The sequence below is a fragment of the Monodon monoceros genome, unplaced genomic scaffold (assembly GCF_005190385.1).
Source record: "Monodon monoceros isolate NGI ecotype Baffin Bay Population unplaced genomic scaffold, NGI_Narwhal_1 Super_Scaffold_12, whole genome shotgun sequence".
Taxonomy (NCBI): Eukaryota; Metazoa; Chordata; class Mammalia; order Artiodactyla; family Monodontidae; genus Monodon; species Monodon monoceros.
Genome location: NW_021703768.1, coordinates 155,111,480 through 155,132,848, shown reverse-complemented (window position 1 = coordinate 155,132,848; position 21,369 = coordinate 155,111,480). Strand labels below are relative to the sequence as shown.

The window sequence follows — 21,369 nt, the reverse complement described above, 5'->3', positions numbered from 1 at the left end:
TTTCTTCATCCCAACCTTTCCTTTTTCTAGTCTTTTCATTTTATTTTATTTTATTTTATTTTTGCGGTACGCGGGCCTCTCACCGCTGTGGCCTCTCCCGTTGCGGAGCACAGGCTCCAGACGCGCAGGCTCAGCGGCCATGGCTCATGGGCCCAGCCCCTCCGCGGCACGTGGGATCTTCCCGGACCGAGGCACGAACCTGCGTCCCCTGCATCGGCAGGTGGACTCTCAACCACTGCACCACCAGGGAAGCCCTAGTCTTTTCATTTTAGTCAAATTCAGGACCATTCATCCATTGCACAGGACCAGTTCCTAGGGGTTATCTTTGACTCTTTTTTCCTCATTTCCCCCTCTCTATCCAGCACATTCATGTGTTCTGCTGGTGTACATTGAAAAATATGACCATAATGTGTCATTTATGTCATTGTCACACTATATCAAGCCACTGACACCCTGGCCTGACTCTGTGCCAAAAATAGTATTTGTTCTTAGAATCTCATTTTATTTATTTATTTATGTTATGGAAGTATGGACTTTTCAGTGATTGAAGTGATCTTGGGATCACCCAGTCTGCCTTTATTCTTTTATGCATGAAGAGAGTGAGGCTCATAGAGACTCAGAGATTTGTTTCAAGTTACCCAAAATGGTGGTCTAGAAGGCACAGTATCCAGCACACAGCTTTTAATCGTTTTCTAGACCTCTTTCAACATGGTCATTTTAGTTATTCACATCTGCATCCATGATGATAAATGCTCTAAACGGACATACAGTGGCAGTCTCATGTAGAGAGACTATAAATGGAAGGGTACACAAGACTGCATATGACAAAAACATGGATCACCCAGAATATAGATTATGTAACTATACTCTCTGTATTACCGATTCATGGTATTTGCAATGTCTGAACTGATATACTTTCAAGTAATTTATTTACAAAGTTTTATGCATGGCAAATTTCTGAAATTATTCTTGTGTGTTTTTTAAAAGGGCCAATTCAGCTATACAGGGTTGAATGAGAAAAAAGATCCTGTAATTTTACATATCATTTTATTATTTCAGGATATGCCCAGAATTGGTGTGTTAAGCATTTTTATAATCATTCATTTTTTACCTTTCATTAAACGTTAGTCTACAGAGCAGTGGGATGGGTGAAGAGCTTCTGCAGGGTCAATGCCTGTGAGCACACCATCTTGAGAGAGAGTGCTCTTTGGTCAAAGCTATAGCTAGTCATAATGATACTGATTCCCACTGTCACCAATGCCTTTCTTTGACATAGGACACTTACGTTGCTGTAATGTGAGTACAGACCCTTACTTTCTACCTCAGAAAACATTGACATGAAGAACAGTCAAAGCCTTGAATATGTTGTTTGATTTTAAGGCACCAGGGAGTATATACTCTAATGATTGCCTCACTGGCTGATACATATATGCTTGACCTTCACAACATTGTAAAATAGGTCAAGTTTATCATGCCACACTTCCCCCAAAACAGTGTCTCTTAACTTGGTGCCTGGTGCCCTCTGACATTCTGGCACCATTCTCCCTATGACACTTTGTTTGTGGTGGGGCTTTCTAAACACCTCTCCCCCACCTCTGCTGAGATGGATCTGCTTTTTGATCTGAAATACTCAAAGACATAAATGTGGTGCTACTTCTGCTGTGGTCAAAGCTGACTCTTGGGCAAGGGATTTGGGGCAGAACATGACATTTCTCCAATCACAGTGCAATCACCGTCTTAGCCCTCCCCACCTTTCATTCTTTAATGCCTAGTTGCTCCTTTAATCTTTGGTCCATCACCTACTTACTACTTTCCCCACCAGTAAAGTCTCCCACACACACTGGTATTTACCTTTCTCTTCGTCACTACTCCACACTCATGTTCCATAATGCTGCCTTCTCAGATTATCACCAACCACATTCCCTGTCTGTAAGATTACAGAAGAGTGCTTTATCTTTGAAATTTGCTCTCATTACTGTTCCTCATACTCTTTCTTCCTGGGTTGCCCTGCCTCAGAATGAAAAAAAAAAAAATCTCATTTTCATTTATCTCCTGGTGGCTCAAAGTAAGAGAGTAGAATGTAGGAAAAGTCAAAGAATTAGTTCAGGGCTTCCCTGGTGGCGCAGTGGTTGAGAGTCCGCCTGCCGATGCTGGGGACACGGGTTTGTGCCCCGGTCCGGGAGGATCCCACGTGCTGCGGAGCAGCTGGGCACGTGAGCCATGGCCGCTGAGCCTGTACGTCCGGAGCCTGTGCTCCGCAGCGGGAGAGGCCACAACAGTGAGAGGCCCGCATACCACAAAAAAAAAAAAAAAAAAAAAGAATTAGTTCAGTTTCTTTTACTTAGATGCAACTGCCTCTCCTTACAGGTGTGAAATCTTAACAGAGGAATCTATAATTTCCCTTTCTTTCTTGGAGAATTCTGCCTGTTTGATTTTGTTGAGGGATCAACAAAACATCACTGCTCTGGGAAAAAATGTAAAAACAGATCAATCTCTACCCAATTAATTGCTATGATCATGAGGAATAAGGAATTTATTACCCCTCATCTGGTTTCATGATAGTCATCAAAGCAATCCACTGTGGTCTCCTTCTGATCCTTTCTGTTCTCCTTTACAAAACTAGGTTTATGACCGATTGACAAAAAAATTCTCCTGGTGCATTGTAATTATCTTTATATTGAAGACTTTGCTTTGAAGAAAATATTTCCTCACTTCTCACTCACCTCTGTCCTTTAGTTGAGTCCTTTCAACTGTCTATTATCTCTTCTGGATCATGTTCATTTTCCAAATATTGAACATTCAGGTAAACAGGAATAAAAACTTCATGATGTCTGTTGCTCTACAAAATAAAGAAACTGTAGGATTGGTGGTGTTTTTCTCAGGCACCTGTTTCTTCTTCAAAGTATGGTGTTTGCTTTGTCTCAGGGAGCAAAATATATCATTTAATTCTGTTTACCCTTAAGGAATTGAGGGACAAGAATCATTAAGTAGCCACTCAGTGATAAAATATTTGCTCCAATTCAAGGTTTCTTAAATGCATTAACCGAAGTACTGGAAGGCAGAGTTCTTATTTGACATACATATTTCTGGGTCTTACCCTGCACCTACTGAGTGAGAATTTCTGGGAGTGGGGTCCTAGTAGAAGTACTTTAAATAAACACCAAAATGCTCATACTGTAGATTAACTTTTGAAACTCAAGGACATAATTTTTTCTGTCCTGTTTAATCTCCAGTCTCTAGAACAAATGTTATATTTTATGAGTGATTTAGTTGACCTCTAAATGAGAACCAAAGGCTGATCTCCTTTGAAATTACATTTAAAAGTTTACCTGTGTAGCTTTCCATTTACCAAGGGTTTTTTCTATAAGTTCATGCCATTCTCATGGCAGCCCTGTGAGGAATGCCGTTCCAATTTTAAATATGAGGAAAAGTAGATACAACAATGGTGACTCATTCCAGGCTACAACAAGGTAAAAGACATGCTGCTACTGAATTGTAATAAATACAATTAGTGGATCATTTATAGATTCTTAAATTTCTTAGAGAAACTCCACTCTCTTTTCTTTTAAATTTGGAGTAAATAACCATAATCTTTCTTCAAACTATCCTTTCTGGTCTCTTGGGGGAAGCCATTTCAAATTTCTGTAATTCTTAATTCTATACTCCTATCTGTTTTCTCCCTACATCGCTATCGCTACATACTTAACTATGTTTACTATTAGTTTTATTTTTTTTTAAACACAGACAGTGGCCTGAATTATAGGTGCTTTCAGCCCTTTGTCCCATCATCCCAAGTATTCTAGCTTCTCAGCATTAAGAGGGAAGTGAGAGAGCCTATATTCATTGCTGTCACCACCTAGAAAGCAAAGAGGAAGTATCATTAAACCTGATATTCAAGCAGACAGGTGTTCAGGCTTTCCTGTTACCAACTGGAGAATGCTTTTGCTTGATGGTGAAGAAATCATCCCATATGAAAATTCCAGGAGTGAAAGACTCTTTAGTGGAGAGGAGAGATGCAAGCCAGCTTCTCAAGTTCAGGTCTGCCAATATCAATTCATACCCTCTTGTGACCATTTGCCTTGTGTGACCCATGGGGCTTTATCTCCCTAGGTATTTACTGCCTATAATTAGTTCAGAAGGACTTGAGCCCAGTGGGAATTGTTTCTTACAGTTATAGTTAATTGTCAAACTTTAAAAGTCAAAAATAAACCAATAATCATACACAACTTGTCTGGATCCCAATGCTCTAATTCACTTTAAGTCATACCATGTTGTGAGGCATGTTCAGCTCTCTATGTCCCCAGAGCTGAGCATCCTTGTAATGTGAAGGGTATGGCATTTATATCTGAAATAAGGACCTTCTTGACTGGGGCAATGCTCAGTCAAGAACCCACTCTATCTCTCCAGGATGGGTGGGCCAGTGTTCATTGTTATAAATAAATAAAAGGTTCAGAGTGTTTGGTGAGTGAAGCTTACATTTAGATTTATTTTACATAATTGAGGAAATGTGGGCCGTACATCAGTTTTCTGGAGGAAATATTCTCTTAGGCTTTAATTAACAAGTCCTTGGAGAATTAGAATTGAATGCTGTAAAACAATCTCTAAAGAGAATTAGCCATTCTTAGAAGCACTCTCTTTCCTCAGTCTCCCTTGAATCACATTTCTCAGGTTTTATGGGTCTTGAATTTTGGTACAATTCAGAATTCACCTTATTGTCATTTACATTATTCAGTCAACCTTTGATGGGCTCCTTTGGTAAGTTAATTCTATCAGTTAGAGGCAAGGTCAACTATGGCTTTGAAAACTTACCCATTTGATCATACTATAAGCTAATTAACTTTATTCTGTAGAATATCAATGCACATAATATATGCCATATATGCCTGACCCAACTGTCAACCTATTAAATGTGAGCTAATGTTTCAAGGGTCTGATGGCAGACAACCCAACACAACACTGAAATGTCTATTTTAAAATCATCACTCATACCTTCCTAATGACAGAATAATTTTCTGTACTAGATTTCCCTTGCTTTCATTTCAAATAACTACATTAATAATTCAAAATAAACAAATATACAAAGGATAATTTGAAAGATTAACATATGGTATCGGTGGAAGAAAGAGTTGTGGCAAAAAGATCAACTGAATCCTCCAAGAATGAATAATAGGGGGAGAGGAATTTAGAGAAATATATTCTCATGAATGCAACATATAAACTTTTTTTTTTCAATCTACCTTGGTGTAATATTATGAGAAACTATTTAAGGAGACAGATGTTATTGAGACTTAGAAGGGTCAAATTCATGCTGCGTTTATACTGTCTTGCCTTTACACTTGAGCAAGAGAAAGCCCTGTCCTGTGGCCCATAAAAGGACTTCACTTACCATAATAATTAAACACAAATGCTGTTTTTTCTAGTCTGATGAGAAAGTTGTTAAAAACTTGGCACTAGGTTGAACAAACAGAAATTACTGGATAGGGATTTAGAAGCAGAGTTTTCCTCTTTTAGGCTATTTTGAGAGAACTGTTAACTTTTTGTATTAAACAGATTGTGTATTAAATAGACTGCTTCAATGGAATCTTCAACTTGATGTGGGCCATACCCCTGATTATAGGAAACACATTCTCTGTTCTCTGCCATTAGCAATATGGTGGTGTAATTAATTAATTAATTAATACGCAAAATATTAATTCATTCACTCATTCATTAAAGGAAAATTTGTTATGTGTCTACTTTGTATCAAGCCTGGTGCTACAAAATTGATATAAAGCAATAAAAGGCTCAGAATGTTAATATTCAAGAATATGAAATGAATCTAGACTAGGGATAAAGGGAGATATATTCATAATTATAATAAAACATAATACTCTAGTGATGTAGCCAGAAACCCACAGTGTCTTCTATGAAAATCCAAAGAATGCTCTGCAAAATTAGCTAAGCTATAATTGAGGTGAGATGTAATCTACGTAAATTTTCCACAGGAAGATCCCAGGTTGTCTTTTCTGGTGGTTGAAGGATGGGTAAATATACTAGGTGAAGCAGGGGAGAGTTAAGGACAATAGGGACCAAGAGAATATCATGTCAGGTGCCATGTAGGTGTCTCTACCCTCCCTAGAAATCTAATTAGTGAATGAAAGGAGTGGGTGTTAAAACAATAGAGAACTTATCAAAATTTAGGCTTCAACCTTGTATCAGCTAGGGTCCCAGCATGAAAGGATGGCAAACTCAAGTTAAAATAATTCAAGATGGTGTTAGTACAGTAAATGCTTACAAATGTGGAATGATGAAGGCAGGCTATAGAAAAACTAGAATGGATAGTGCAGTACATCAAAGAGCAAAGAGAAGAAAAGACTGCTGGAATCAGAAGGTGAGAGTCAAGTTGAAAGGATGTCTCAAAATGAGCAGTGGTCTCTGAGGTGAGAGAGGTTGAAGTGTAGAGGTCTTGATTGAAATCAAAGTTAAGTTTTTATCATCTTTAAATAGACTATTATCACTATAGTATGTTTTAGGTAAGCCTTATGGTAACCACAAAGGAAAGCCTAGTAGATCCACAAAAGATTAAGGGAAGGAAAAAAAAAAATTTACCATTACAAAAATGTCAACAAATCACAGAGGAGAACAGCAAAAAGGGAAGAAAAGGAACTATGAAACAGTCAGAAATAATTAACAAAATGCTAATAGTAAGTTCTTCCCAATCAATAATTACTTTAAATAAAATTTTAAAAATTTCCAATCAAAAGACACAGAATGACTGAATAGATTAAAGAAGGAAACAGGAACCAACGATATGCTGCCTAAAAGAGATTCACTTTATTAAGGTCACACATAAACTACAAGTGAAGGAATGGGAAAAGATATTCCATAAAATGATTAAAAAAAGAGAGCAGGGGTGACCCTACTTAGAGCAGATAAAATAGACTTTCATTAAAAATTTGTCACTAGAGACAAAGAAGGTTACTATATACTGATGAAGGGGTCAATTCATTGAGCAAATATAATGATAGTAAATATATATGCATCCAACACTGGAGCACATAAATATATAAAGTGAATATTATTTATATATTGTAGCAATATTTTTTGGATCTGCCTCCTAAGGCAAAAGAAATAAAAGCAAAAATAAACAAATGGGACCTAGTTAAATGAAAAAGCTTTTGTCTTTTGGTTTTTATTTATTTCTTTATTTGGCTGCACTGGGTCTTAGTTGCAGCACGCAGGACCTTTGTTGTGGTGTGTGGGATCTTTAGTTGCAGCATGAGGAAACTCAGTTGTGGCATGCAGGATCTAGTTCCCTGAACAGCAATCAAACCTGGGCCCCCTGCACTGGGAGCATGGAGTCTTAACCACTGGACCATCAGGGAAGCCCCTTAAAAGATTTTGGATGCAAAGGAAACCACTGACAAAACGAAAAGACAACCTACTGAATGGGAGAAAATACTTGCAAATGATATGATTGATAAGGGTATATACAAACAGCTGATAGGACAACATCAAAATAACAAACAACCCTATTAAAAAATGGGCAGAAGACCTGAATAGACATTTTTCCAAAGAGGACATGCAGGTGGCCAACAGGCACATGAAAAGATGCTCAACGTTGCTAATCTCATCAGGGAAATGCAAATCAAAACCACTATGAGAGAGGTTGGGTCAAGTTGGCAGAATAGGAGGAACTGGGGTTCACTTTTCCTTACAGGTATATCAAGAATACATCTACCAGTGGAACAATTCACACAGAGCACCTGCTAAACACTAGCAGAGGAACTATGACACCTAAAAGGACAAGAAAAGGTCCCCGCATAAACAGGTAAGATGAAGGAGAGAAAGGGAAGAAAAAGAAAAGAGGAAACAAGATGGGACCCACACCCTTGGTGCGAGGTGGGGGGTGTGCTGAAGGAAAGGAGAGGTTATGGCATCCAGGAAGGCCCCCTCACTGGTGGCGAAATATGCTGAAATAGAGGAGGGCTTTGGGGGCTATCGGAAGAAAGTGCAGTGGCTGGGCAGTGGTCAGGACAGAGTGAGACTTGCACTGACAGTCTGTGCCACAGCCCTGTGCACCCCAGCCTGAGATGGATATCCACCAATGCTGGCAGGGGCTGTTTGCTGAAGTGTGGAGTTAAGAGAGTGGACCTGGGGAGAGGACTGCTGTTGGCTGCATGGAGACAGCCTGAAGGGATGGGAGTAAGGAGCTCAGCTGTGCAGAAACAGCCTGAGGGGATGGGAGCAAGGAGCTCTGCAGGTGGGAATGCTCCTGGAGGAAGTGCAGACTGCCTTGGAAGCGAGGTGCCATTGCTGAGTGGCGAGCAAGGGGTAGGGCCGCTATTACAACCTATCTTCCCACATGCCAGTCCCTATCTCTGTGGGCACTGGGAAGGACTCCCAACAGAGCAAGTGCATGCGCCCCAGTCATTGCCGCCTTGCCCCCCTCATGCCTGAATGAGTGCATGTGCCCCAGTCTGTTTCAGCTTCCTACTGGCTCCTGCCTCCAGGGGAACTACAGGGGGCTCCCATCAGAGTGAGTGTGCACGTCCCAGTCATGGCCAGCTTATCCCTCTCTTGCCTGAGCAAGCACACGTGCCCCAATTTGTCACTTCCTCTTGCCCCTCCCACCTAACTGAGCAAGCATGTGCCAGTCAGCCACTGCTTTTGCCCGCTCTCGCCTGGGCAGGGAACAGACACCTGAGGCGGGGCCCACATGCAGAGGTGGGGCCAAAACCAATGCTGAGATCCAGGGGCTGTGGAGCTAAGGAAGAGGAATAGAAATCTCTCCTTGCAGCTGCACAAACTATGGATTAAATCTCTGCAATCAGCTTGGTAAACCCTGTGTCTGTGGAATATCTGAATGGACAACAGCGCTCCCACAACTGAGACCAGTCAAGCTTTAGCAGCTATGGACTTTGAGGGCAAGTACATGCAGGAGTTGGGACAAGTCAGAGTATGACCTGCCCTGACAGTGCCCAGAGCAGGTCCAGAGACCTACCTAGAGGTATTGGAGGGACTCCTGGGGAGGTGGGGTTGGCTGTGGCTCATGGTGGGGGCAAGGACACTGACAGTGGAGGCGCCAGTGAAATATTTTGGTTTTGTTGTTTCATTCTGTTGTTGTTGTTTTATTTTTTAATTATTTATTATTTCTTTTTAAAAATTTAATATATTTTTATTTTTCTAGTTTTATTTTACTGTTTTGTGGGGCTTTTTTCGGCTTTGTTTTTTTTGTTGTTGTTTATTCTCATTTCTGTTTTTTGTTTTGTTTTTATCTTTTTATTCTTTTTTTGATCGTTTTTGTGTGTTTCTTTTATATTTGTTTTTTTTTAGCTTGCTTTCTGTTTTTGTTTTGTTTTTGTTAGTTCTGTCTTGTTTTCATTTTTGGATTCTTCTGTTTGTTTGGGTTTTTTTGAATTTTATTTTATTTTACATTTTTTATACAGCAGGTTCCTATTAGTTATCTATTTTATACATATTAGTGTATATATGTCAATCCCAATCTCCCAATTCATACCACCACCAACACCCGCCCACACTTTCCCCCCTTGGTGTCCATATGTTTCTCCTATACATCTGTGTCTCTATTTCTGCCTTGCAAACTGGTTCATCTGTACCATATTTCTAGATTCAACATGTACATTAATATACGATATTTGTTTTTCTCTTTCTGACTTACCTCACTCTGTATGACAGTCTCTAGGCCCATCCACGTCTCTACAAATGTATATATGTACCACATCTTCTTTATCCATCTGTCTGTCAATGGGCATTTAGGTTGTTTCCATTACCTGGCTATTGTAAATAGTGCTGCAATGAACATTGGGGTGCATGTGTCTTTTTGAATTATGTTTTTCCCTGGGTATATGCCCAGTAATGGGATTGCTGAGTCATATGGTAATTGTACTTTTAGTTTCTTAAGAAACCTCCATACTGTTCTCCATAGTGGTTGTATCAATTGACATTCCCGCCAACAGTGCAAGAAGGTTCCCTTTTCTCCACACCCTCTCCAGCATTTGCTGTTTGTAGATTTTTTGATGATGCCCATTCTAACCGGTGTGAGGTGATACCTCATTGTAGTTTTGATTTGCATTTCTCTAATAATTAGTGATGTTGAGCATCTTTTCATGTGTCTCATGGCAATCTGTATGTCTTCTTTGGAGAAATGTCTACTTAGGTCCTCTGCCCATTTTTTGATTGGGTTGTTTGTTTTTTTAATATTGAGCTGCATGAGCTATTTATATATTTTGGAGATTAATCCTTTGTCCATTGATTCATTTACAAATATTTTCTCCCATTCTGAAAGTTGTCTTTTTGTTTTACTTATAGTTTCCTTTGCAGTGCAAAACCTTCTAAGTTTCATTAGGTCCCATTTTTTAATTTTGTTTTTATTTCCATTACTTTAGGAGGTGGGTCAAAAATGATCTTGCTATGATTTATGCCAAAGAGTGTTCTTCCTGTGTTTTCCTCTAAGAGTTTTATAGTGTTTGGTCTTACATTTAGGTCTTTAATCCATTTTGAGTTTATTTTTGTGTATGGTGTTAGGGACTGTTCTAATTTCATTCTTTTACATGCCACTGTCCAGGTTTCCCAGCACCACTTATTGAAGAGACTGTCTTTACTCCATTGTATATCCTTGCCTCCTTTGTCATAGATTAGTTGACCATAGGTACATGGGTTTATCTCTGGGTTTTCTGTCCTGTTCCATTGATTGATATTTCTGTTTTTGTGCCAGTACCATATTGTCTTGATTACTATAGCTTTGTAGTATAGTCTGAAATCAGGAAGTCTGATTCCTCCAGCTCTGTTTTTTCCCCTCAAGATTGCTTTGGCTATTCGGGGTCTTTTGTGTCTCCATACATATTATAATATTTTTTGTTCTAGTTCTGTGAAAAATGCCATTGGTAATTTGATAGGGATTGCATTGAATCTGTCGATTGCTTTGGGTAGTATAGTCATTTTCAAAATATTGATTCTTCCAATCCAAGAACATGGCATATCTCTCCATCTGTTTGTGTCATATTTGATTTCTTTCATCAGTGTCTTATAGTTTTCTGAGTACAGGTCTTTTACCTCCTTAGGAAGGTTTATTCCTAGGTATTTTATTATTTTTGTGGCAATGGCGAATGGGATTGTTTCCTTAATTTCTCTATCTGATATTTTGTTGTTAGTGTATAGGAATGCAAGAGATTCCTGTGCATTAATTTTCTATCCTGCAACTTTACCAAATTCGTTGATTAATTCTAGTAGTTTTCTGGTAGCATCTTTAGGATTATCTATGTATAATATCATGTCATCTGCAAACAGTGACAGTCTTAATTCGTCTTTTCCTATTTGTATTCCATTTATTTCTTTCTCTTCTCTGATTGCTGTGGCTAGGACTTCCAAAGTTGAGTTGATTAATAGTGGTGAGCATGGACATTCTTGTCTTGTTCCTGATCTTAGAGGAAATGATTTGAGTTTTTCTATATTGAGAACGATGTTTCATGTGGGTTTGTCATATATGGCCTTTATTATGTTGAAGTAGGTTCCCTCCATACCCTCTTTCTGGAGAGTTTTCATCAAAAATTTGTATTGAATTTTGTCAAAAGCTTTTTGTGCATCTATTGAGATGATGGTTTTTATTCTTCAGTTTGTTAATATGGTGTATCACATTGACTGATTTGCATATATTGAAAAATCCTTGAATCCCTGGGATAAATCCCAGTTGATAATGGTGTATGGTCCTTTTAATATTCTGTTGGATTCTGTTTGCTAGTATTTTGTTGAGGATTTTTGCATCTATATTCATCAGTGATATTGGTCTGTAGTTTTCTTTTTTGTAGTATCTTTGTCTGGTTTTGGTATAGGATGATGGTGGCCTTGTAGAATGAATTTGGGAGTGTCCCTTCCTCTACAAATTTTTGGAAGAGTTTGAGAAGGATGGGTGTTACCTCTTCCCTAAATGTTTGATAGAATTCACCTGTGAAGCCATCTGATCCTGGACTTTTGTTTGTTGGAAGATTTTTAATCACAGTTTCAATTTCATTACTTGTGATTGGTCTGTTCATATTTTCTATTTCTTCCTGGTTCAATCTTGGGAGGTTACACCTTTCTAAGAATTTGTCCATTTCTTCTAGTTGTCCATTTTATTGGTGTAGTGTTGCTTGTAGTAGTCTCTAATGATGCTTTGTACTTCTGCAGTGTCCATTGTAACTTCTCCTTTTTCATTTCTAATTTTATTGATTTGAATCTTCTCCCTCTTTTTCTTGATGAGTCTGGCTAAAGGTTTAGCAATTTTGTTCATCTTCTCAAAGAACCAGGTTTTAGTTTTATTGATCTTTGCTATTGTTTTGTTTCTATTTCATTTATTTCTGCTCTGATCTTTATGATTTCTTTCCTTCTACTAACTTTGGGGTTTTTTTTGTTGTTGTTCTTCTTTCTCTAGTTCATTTAGGTGTAAGATTTAGATTGCTTGAGATTTTTCTTTTTTCTTGAGGTAGGATTGTATTGCTATAAAATTCCCTCTTAGAACTGCTTTTTCTGCATCCCATAGGTTTTGGATTGTCATGTTTTCATTGTCATTTTTCTCTAGGTATTTCTGATTTCTTCAGTTACCTCTTGGTTATTTAGTAACATATTGTGTAGCCTCCAAGTGTTTGTGTTTTTTACCTTTTCTTCCCTGTAATTTATTTCTAATCTCATAGCATTGTGGTCAGAAAAGATGCTTGACATGATTTCAATTTTGTTAAATTTACCAAGGCTTGATTTGTAACCCAAGATGTGATCTAACCTGGAGAATGTTCCGTGTGCATTTGAGAAGAAAGTGTAATCTGCTGTTTTTGGATGGAATGTCCTATAAATATCAATTAAATCTATCTGGTCTATTGTGTCATTTAAAGCTTGTGTTTCCTTATTAATTTTCTGTCTGGATGATCTGTCCATTGGTATAAGTGAAGTGTTAAAGTCCCCCACTACTACTGTGTTACTGTTGATTTCCTCTTTTATAACTGTTAACATTTGCCTTATGCATTGAGCTTCTCTTATGTTGGGTACATATGTATTTATAATTGTTATATCTTCTTCTTGGATTGATACCTTGATCATTATTTAGTATACATCCTTGTCTCTTGTAATAGCCTTTATTTTAAAGTTTCTTTATCTGATATGAGTACTGCTACTCCAGCTTTCTTTTGATTTCCATTTGCATGGAATATCTTCTTCCATCCTCTCACTTTCAGTCTGTGTGTGTCCCTGGTCTGAAGCGGGTCACTTGTAGACAACATAAATATGGGTCTTGTTTTTCTATGCATTCAAGGAGCCCGTGTCTTTTGGTTGGAACATTTAATCCATTCACATTTAAGGTAATTATCAATATTTATGTTCCTATTACCATTTTGTTCATTGGTTTGGGTGTGTTTTTGTAGGTCCTTTTCTTCTCTTGTGTTTCCCACTTAGAGAAGTTTCTTTAGCAACTGTTGTAGAGCTGCTTTGGTGATGCTGAATTCTTTTAGCTTTGCTTGTCTATAAAACTTTTGATTACTACATCAAATCTGAATGAGATGTTTTCCAGGTAGAATAATCTTGGTTGTAGGTTCTTCCTTTTCATCACTTTAAATGTATTGTGTACTCCCTTCTGGCTTGTAGAATTTATGCTGAGAAATCAGCTAATAACCTTATGGGAAGTCCATTGTATGTTATTTGTCATTTTCCCCTTGTTGCTTTTAATAATTTTTCTTTGTCTTTAATTTTTGTCAGTTTGATTACTATATGTTTCAGCATGTTTCTCCTTGGGTTTATCCTGCCTAGGACTCTGCACTTCCTGGACTTAGGTGGGTATTTCCTTTCCCATGTTAGGGAAGTTTTTGACTCTAATCTCTTCAAATATTTTCTCTGGCTTTTCTCTCTCTCTTCTGCTTCTGGGATCCCTATAATGTGAATGTTGTTGCATTTAATGTTGTCTCAGTAAAACTTGAATCTGATTCTCTGTTGTTGGGTGGGGCTGAGTTCCCTCCCTGTTGGTTGTTTGGCCTGAGGTGACACAGCACTGGAGCCTACAGGTTCTTTGGTGGGGCTAATGGTCGACTCCAGGAGGGCTCACTCCAAGAAGTACTTCTCAGAACTTCTGCTGCCTGTGTCCTTGTCCCCATGGTGAGCCACAGCCAACCCCCACCTTTACAGGAGACCCTCCAACACTAGCAGGTAGGTCTGGTTCAGTCTCCTATGGGGTACTTTCCTTCCCCCTGGGTCCTGATGTGCACACTACTTTGTGCATGCCCTCCATGAGTGGAGTCTCTGTTCCCCCCGGTCCTATCAAAGTCCTGCAATCAAATTCCGCTAGCCTTCAAAGTCTGATTTTCTGGGAATTCCTTCTCCCTTTGCCAGACCTCCAAGTTGGGAAGCCTGATGTGGGGCTCAGAACCTTCACTCCAGTGGGTGGACTTCTGTGGTATAATTGTTCTCCAGCTTGTGAGTCACCCACCCAATGGTTATGGGATTTGATTTTATTGTGATTGCACCCCTCCTACCATCTCACTGTGACTTCTCCTTTGTCTTTGGATGTGGGGTATTTTTTGTGTGTGAGTTCCAGTGTCTTCCTGTGGGTGATTGTTCAGCAGTTAGTTGTGATTCTGGTGCTCTCGCGAGAGGGAGTTTTTCCTTGTTTACTTTGTGTTTTTTGTTTGTTTTTTCATTGATTTTTTTGAAGTATAGTTGCTTTACAGTATTGTGTTAGTTTCTGCTGTACAGAAAATTGGATCAGCTATGCATATATATATATATATCCCCTCTTCTTTGGATTTCCTTCCCATCTAGGTCACCACAGAGCATTGAGTACAGTTCCCTATGCTATACAGTAGGTTCACATTAGTTATCTATTTTATACAAAGTAGTGTATATATGTCAATCTCAATCTCCCAATTCATCTTGCCACCCCCCTCCCCCCAGTATCCGTATGTCCATTCTCTAGGTCTGTGTCTCTATTTCTGCTTTTCAAATAAGTTCAATTGCATCATTTTTCTATATTCAACATGTAAGCAATATTATATTATATTTGTTTTTCTCTTTGTGACTTAGGTTTTATTTTTATCATTTGCCTTGGGTTTTGTTTGTCTGTTTTCTTCCCTCCCCCCTTTTTTTGATCACACTGTGTGGCTTGTGGGGGTCTTGGTTCCTTGACCACAGTACGGGCCTGAGCCCCCAGTGTGAGAGCTCTGAGTCCAGGATTCTGGATCTCCAGAGAATTCCTGGATGCAGGGAATATTAAATGGTGTGAGCTCTCCTGGAGGTATCCATCTCAACACCAAGACCTGGCTCCACCCAACTGAGTGCAGGCTCCAGTGCTGCACACCTCATGCCAAACAACAGCAAGACAGGAAACAGCCCCACCCATCAGGAGACAGACTGCCTAAAGCTGTGCTGAGCTCACAGACACCCCAAAATACACCACCTTACATGGCCCTGCCCATCAGAGGGACAAGACTCAGCTCCACCTCCCAGAGTGCAGGGACCAGTCCCTCCCACCAGGAAGCCTACACAAGTACGTGGACCAATCTCACTCACCAGGGGGCAGACACCAGAAGCAAGAGGAACTATGACCCTGCAGCCTGCGGAAAGGAGACCACAAAGACAGTAAGTTAGACAAAATGAGATGACAGAGAAATATGCTGCAGATGAAGGAGCAAGGTAAAAACCCACAAGACCAAATAAATGAAGAGGAAATAGGCAATCTACCTGATAAAGAATCCAGAGTAATGGTAATAAAGATGATCCAAGATCTCAGAAATAGAATGGAGGCACAGATTGAGAAGATACAAGAAATATTTACCAAGGACCTAGAAGAGCTAAAGAACAAACAAACAGTGATGAACCACATAATAACTGCAATGAAAAATACACTAGAAGGAATCCATAGCAGAATAACTGAGGCAGAAGAATGGATAAGTGAGCTGGAAGATAGACTGCTGGAAATCACTGTCACTGAACAGAATAAAGAAAAAGAATGAAAAGAAATGAGGACAGTCTCACAGACCTCTTGGACAACACTGAATGCACCAATATTTGAATCATAGGGGTCCCAGAAGAAGAAGAGAAAGAGAAAGGGTCTGAGAAAATATTTGAGGAGATTATAATCAGAAACTTCCTTAACATGGGAAAGAAAATAGTCACCCAAGTCCAGGAAGCACAGAGAATCCCATACAGGATAAACCCAAGAAGGAACTCAGCAAGACACATATTAATCAAACTCACAAAAGTTAAATACTAAGAAAAAATATTAAAAGCAACAAGGGAAAAGCAACAAATAACATACAAGGGAATCCCAATAAGGTTATTAGCTGATTTTTCAGCAGAAAGTCTGCAGGCCAGAAGGGTGCGGCAGGATTTGTTTAAAGTGATGAAAGGAAAAAACCACAACCAAGATTACTCTACCCAGCAAGGATCTCATTCAGATTTGACAGAGAAATCAAAAGCTTTACAGAAAAACAAAAGCTAAGAGAATTCAGCATCACCAAATCAGCTCTACAAAAAATGCTAGCAGGGAACACAAGAGAAGAAAAAAACCTACATAAACAAACCCAAAACAATTAAGAAAATGGTAATAGGAACGTACATATCAATAATTACCTTAAATGTAAATGGATTAAATGTTCCCGCCAAAAGTCACAGGATAGCTGAATGGATACAAAAACAAGACCCATATATATGCTGTCTACAAGAGACCCACTTCAAACCTAGGGACACATACAGGCTGAAAGTTAGGGGATGGAAAAAGATATTCCATGGAAATGGAAATCAAAAAATGCTGGAGTGGCAATACTCATATCAAACAAAATAGACTTTCAAATTAAGACTGTTACAAGAAACAAGGAAGGCTGCTACATAATGATCAAGAGATCAATCCAAAAAGAAGACGAAATAATGGTAAATATATATGCACCCAACATAGGAGCACCCCAATATATAAGGCAAATGCTAACAGCCACAAAAGGGGAAATCAACAGTAACACAATAACAGTGGGGAATTTTAACACCCCACTTACACCAATGGATAGATCATCCAGACAGAAAACTAATAAGGAAACATAAGCCTTAAATGACACATTAGACCAGATAGATTTAATTCGTATTTATAAGACATTCTATCTGAAATCATCAGAATACACTTTCTTCTCAAGTGCACATGGAACATTCTCCAGGATAGATCGCATCTTGGGTCACAAATCAAGCCTCATTAAATTTAAGAAAATTGAAATCATATCAAGCATCTTTTCTGACCACAATGCTATGAGATTAGAAATCAATTACAGAAAAAAAAAAAAACTGTAAGAAACACCAACAGGTGGAGCCTAAACAATATATTACTAAACAACCAATGTACTTATATGAATTGTCTAATTATAAAAATGTAACAAACTAGCAAAAAAAAAAAAACCCTACAAAGAAAAGATCAGGATTAGATGGTTTCACAGTTAAATTCTAACAATTACAAAAATGCCAGTCTCTCTAAAACTCTTCCAAAATTAAAGATAATAGAACATTCTTACTCATTTTAGCAGGTCAGCATTACCCTGATACAAAACCAAGAGAATGACACTATTGCAAGAAAGAAATACTATGGGCCAATATCCTTAATTAATATAGATGCAAAAATTCTCAACAAAATACTAGCAAACTGAATTTAACAAGACACTAAAAGGATTATATGCAATGATCAAGTGAGATTATTCCAAGGATGCAAGAATGATTTATGGAAATCAATAAATGTGATATACAACATTAATAGAGTGAAATATAAAAATCATGTGATCTTCTCAATAGATGCAGAGAAAGCATATTAAAAAATTCAAAATTTTGTCAGGATAAAAACTCTCAACAAAGTTGGTATGGAAAAACACACCTCAACATAACAAAGGCAATATATGACAAGCCCACAGCTGACATCATACTCAAAAAAGTGAAAGACTGAAATCTTTTCCTCTATGATCAAGAACAAGAGAAGGGTGCTTACTGGCACCACTCTAATTCAACATGGTACTGGAAGTCCTAGCTAGAGCAGTTAGGAAATACAAAGAAATAAATTCATCCATATCAGAAAGAAAGAATTAAAATGTCCTCTTTTGCAGATGAAAGGACCTTATATATAGAAAACTGTAAAGACTCCACAAAAAACCTGTTGGATCTAATAAAGAAATTCAATAAATTTTCAGGATATAAAATCAACATATGAAAATTCAGTTGCATTTCAATACATTAACAATGAACTATCTGAAAAGGAAATAAAGAAAACAATTCTATTTACAATACATTGAAAATAATAAAACAGGAATGAATTTAACCAAGAGTAAAAAAAAATACTATAAGACATTGGTAAAAGAAATTGAAAAAGACATAAATAAATTAAAAAATATCTTGTATTCATAGATTGAAAGAGTTAATATTGTAAAAATGTCTATACTACTAAAAGTCAACTATAGAGTCAATAAAATGCCCATCAAAAACCTAGAGTCTGTCATACAGAGTGAAGTAAGTCAGAAAGAGAAAGACAAATACTGTATGCTAACACATATATATGGAATTTAAGAAAAAAAAATGTCATGAAGAACCTAGGGGTAAGACAGGAATAAAGACACAGACCTACTAGAGAATGGACTTGAGGATATGGGGAGGGGGAAGGGTAAGCTGTGACAAAGTGAGAGAGTGGCGTGGACATATATACACTACCAAATGTAAAATAGATAGCTAGTGGGAAGCAGCCGCATAGCACAGGGAGATCAGCTCAGTGCTTTGTGACCGCCTAGAGGGGTGGGATAGGGAGGGTGGGAGGGAGGGAGACGCAAGAGGGAAGAGATATGGGAACATATGTATATGTATAACTGATTCACTTTGTTATAAAGCAGAAATTAACAAAAAAAATTTTTTAAAAAGAAAGAGCCAATTGTGAATTCATAGTATATTACAAGTTTAGTTTTTTAAAACCCCTGAGAAAAAGAGCAGGAGACATATGCAATGAAAGCGCACAGACTGAGTCACTCCAGAGACAATGAAGGAAGAAAGGGTTTTTACTTAGACCGATACCTAATTTACTCTTGGATTCTGATTTAAAAGGCTACTCCTGATATCATACCTCTGCTTAAAAAAACAGAAAGGCTCCACACCATCCAGTGAATCAAGTGAAAATTTCAAAGCAGAGTATTTGAGAGCTATGACAGTCTGGATCTAATCTACTTTCACCATCTTATTGCCAACAGTAGCAACCCTGTGGGCACCCTATGCTTCAGCCAAATTTGAATAGTCAATGTTTCTTCAACATCTTGTTCCCTCTGATCCACTAGTACTTTGAACTGTGAAAGGATTTGCTCACTTCCTACTCACACTACTGTTATATATACTTAATACATTATATCTCCCTCAGGAAACTGTGAGCTCCCTAAAAGTAGGAACTCCTCTTAATTCACCATGCTACATATTCCACCATACCCATTCCAGGGCAGAAAGCCCAGCATAGACAATGTTTACTTACAAATACTGAAACGAAAGATCAGGAATAGAAATTAAGGAAACAATCCCATTTACCATAACATCAAAATGAATAAAATACCTAGGAGTAAATCTACCTAAGGAGACAAAAGACCTGTACTCTGAAAACTATAAGATGCTGATGAAAGAAATTGAAGATGACACAAACAGATGGAAAGATATACCATGTTCTTGGATTGAAAGAATCAATATTATCAAAAAGACTATACTACCCAAGGCAATCTACAGATTCGATGCAATCCCTATCAAATTACCAATGGACCCAGGTGTGGAGACAACACAAAGAGTGCAGTGAGGAGCATCACTATATGGATGAGGGCCAAGTGACAGGAGATCAGGTCACTAGGCTTAGACCTGCGATCCAGGATGAGTATGAGAATGTGGAAGAGAAGGAGAAAAGCATTGGCTTAGACTCCAACCCCACACTGGAAAAAAAAAAACCCAGCATTTTTAATGACAACATAAGTGGAAACTGATGTTCTTAATGGCATAGAGGAAATGTGTTTTGTGTATATGCAAATAATAATAATAATAAACCTCACATTATCAAGGTTCTTTCTTCAGTAGTTAAATCACCACAATTATCAGGTTTGTTTCCCCTAATTATTCTCGATTAACCCTAACTACCTCATACAATTTTTTTAAAATAAATCCTCAGCCTTACTTTCTATGACAAGTTATATATGAAATATGTGTAATTTGTTTTATATATAATATTTAATTACCATTTTATATATTTATATTAAATACATTATATAATATATATTATTTATTAACTATTATATATAACTTTGTAGATTAATACAAAATTATAATATTATAAATATATATCCCAAAATATCTATAATACAGGTATACATTACCTATACTCCTATTGTATAACAGACCCTCACTCTTTACAAAAAATTTTTTTCTGTTCCACATTCCCTAATTTAGTAATGAACAAATAATGATTCAAAACAGTTATATACATATAAAATTTCTCAATAGTATTTATAAAGCTGAACTGAGTAAAACTTTATGAATGTGGAAAGAATGACCAAAACCAAAACTTAGGAAAAATAATACCCAGTTGAGTCTTTCTCATATCACAGCATTTTGACACTTTCTATTATTCATCACTCTTCTATATTTATGAACCCTTATCATTACATTGGACCCCCAATAATACTAAATAACCTCTCTATATTAAATCATCAGATTTGAATACTTAGTTCCATATACTCCCGTATTTTCCTATTCCCAGAATCTGGGGAGTAGGATGTGGATATCTTTGGGGGTGTTATTCTGCTTGCCACAACTCCTACTAAATGTATCACCTCAAAATGGCTCTGGGTCTTTCTCAGTTTTGAGTTTCTATCCCAGAGATCCCTCATGTAAACTGTACTGATCTCAAGAAGGAATTACTAAAATCCAGCTTTCAATTACCAACTGGATAGAAACTACATTTATTCTCTTTATGACATCCATGATGCTGCATCAAAATGGATCACATAATGATTCTTTACTTGAGACTTCATTGCTATGAAGATACCCTCCCATGCCTTAGAAAATACTTAGGTTTTTAAAAGTAGAGAAACTTTCCCTCTCATTTTAATCAAGATGTCTCCAATATCAAAACACCTTGTAAAATGTCATAAATATTTTTGCAATTACTATTTCATGTTCGTTTCCTGGATACATGCATCATTATTTTTATCAAGTTACTTTAATCTAGTAATCAGCTGTATGACACTGACAAAATGGAAAACCATCATATTCACTCAGGAATATATTTGATATAGAATAGTGCTCAATTATTTATTCATGGTCACTCATAAGTTGATGGCCAATAAATATAAATACGTAGGACAATTCAGAAATCTTGACAGT

The 21,369-nt window shown here is 37.6% G+C and overlaps 1 protein-coding gene across 3 annotated transcripts in view; it reads left to right on the top strand.

Annotated features, from left to right (window-relative positions):
- Positions 1–8,003, top strand: part of PGBD2 (piggyBac transposable element derived 2) — a 59,981-nt gene extending 51,978 nt beyond the window's left edge. For all 3 annotated transcript variants that reach the window (XM_029218914.1, XM_029218917.1, XM_029218916.1), the window contains exon 4: positions 7,700–8,003. In XM_029218914.1, the coding sequence (XP_029074747.1) occupies positions 7,700–7,814 (115 nt within the window). In that variant the 3' untranslated portion in view covers positions 7,815–8,003. The remainder of the gene's footprint in view (positions 1–7,699) is intronic.
- Positions 8,004–21,369: the final 13,366 nt, after the last annotated feature.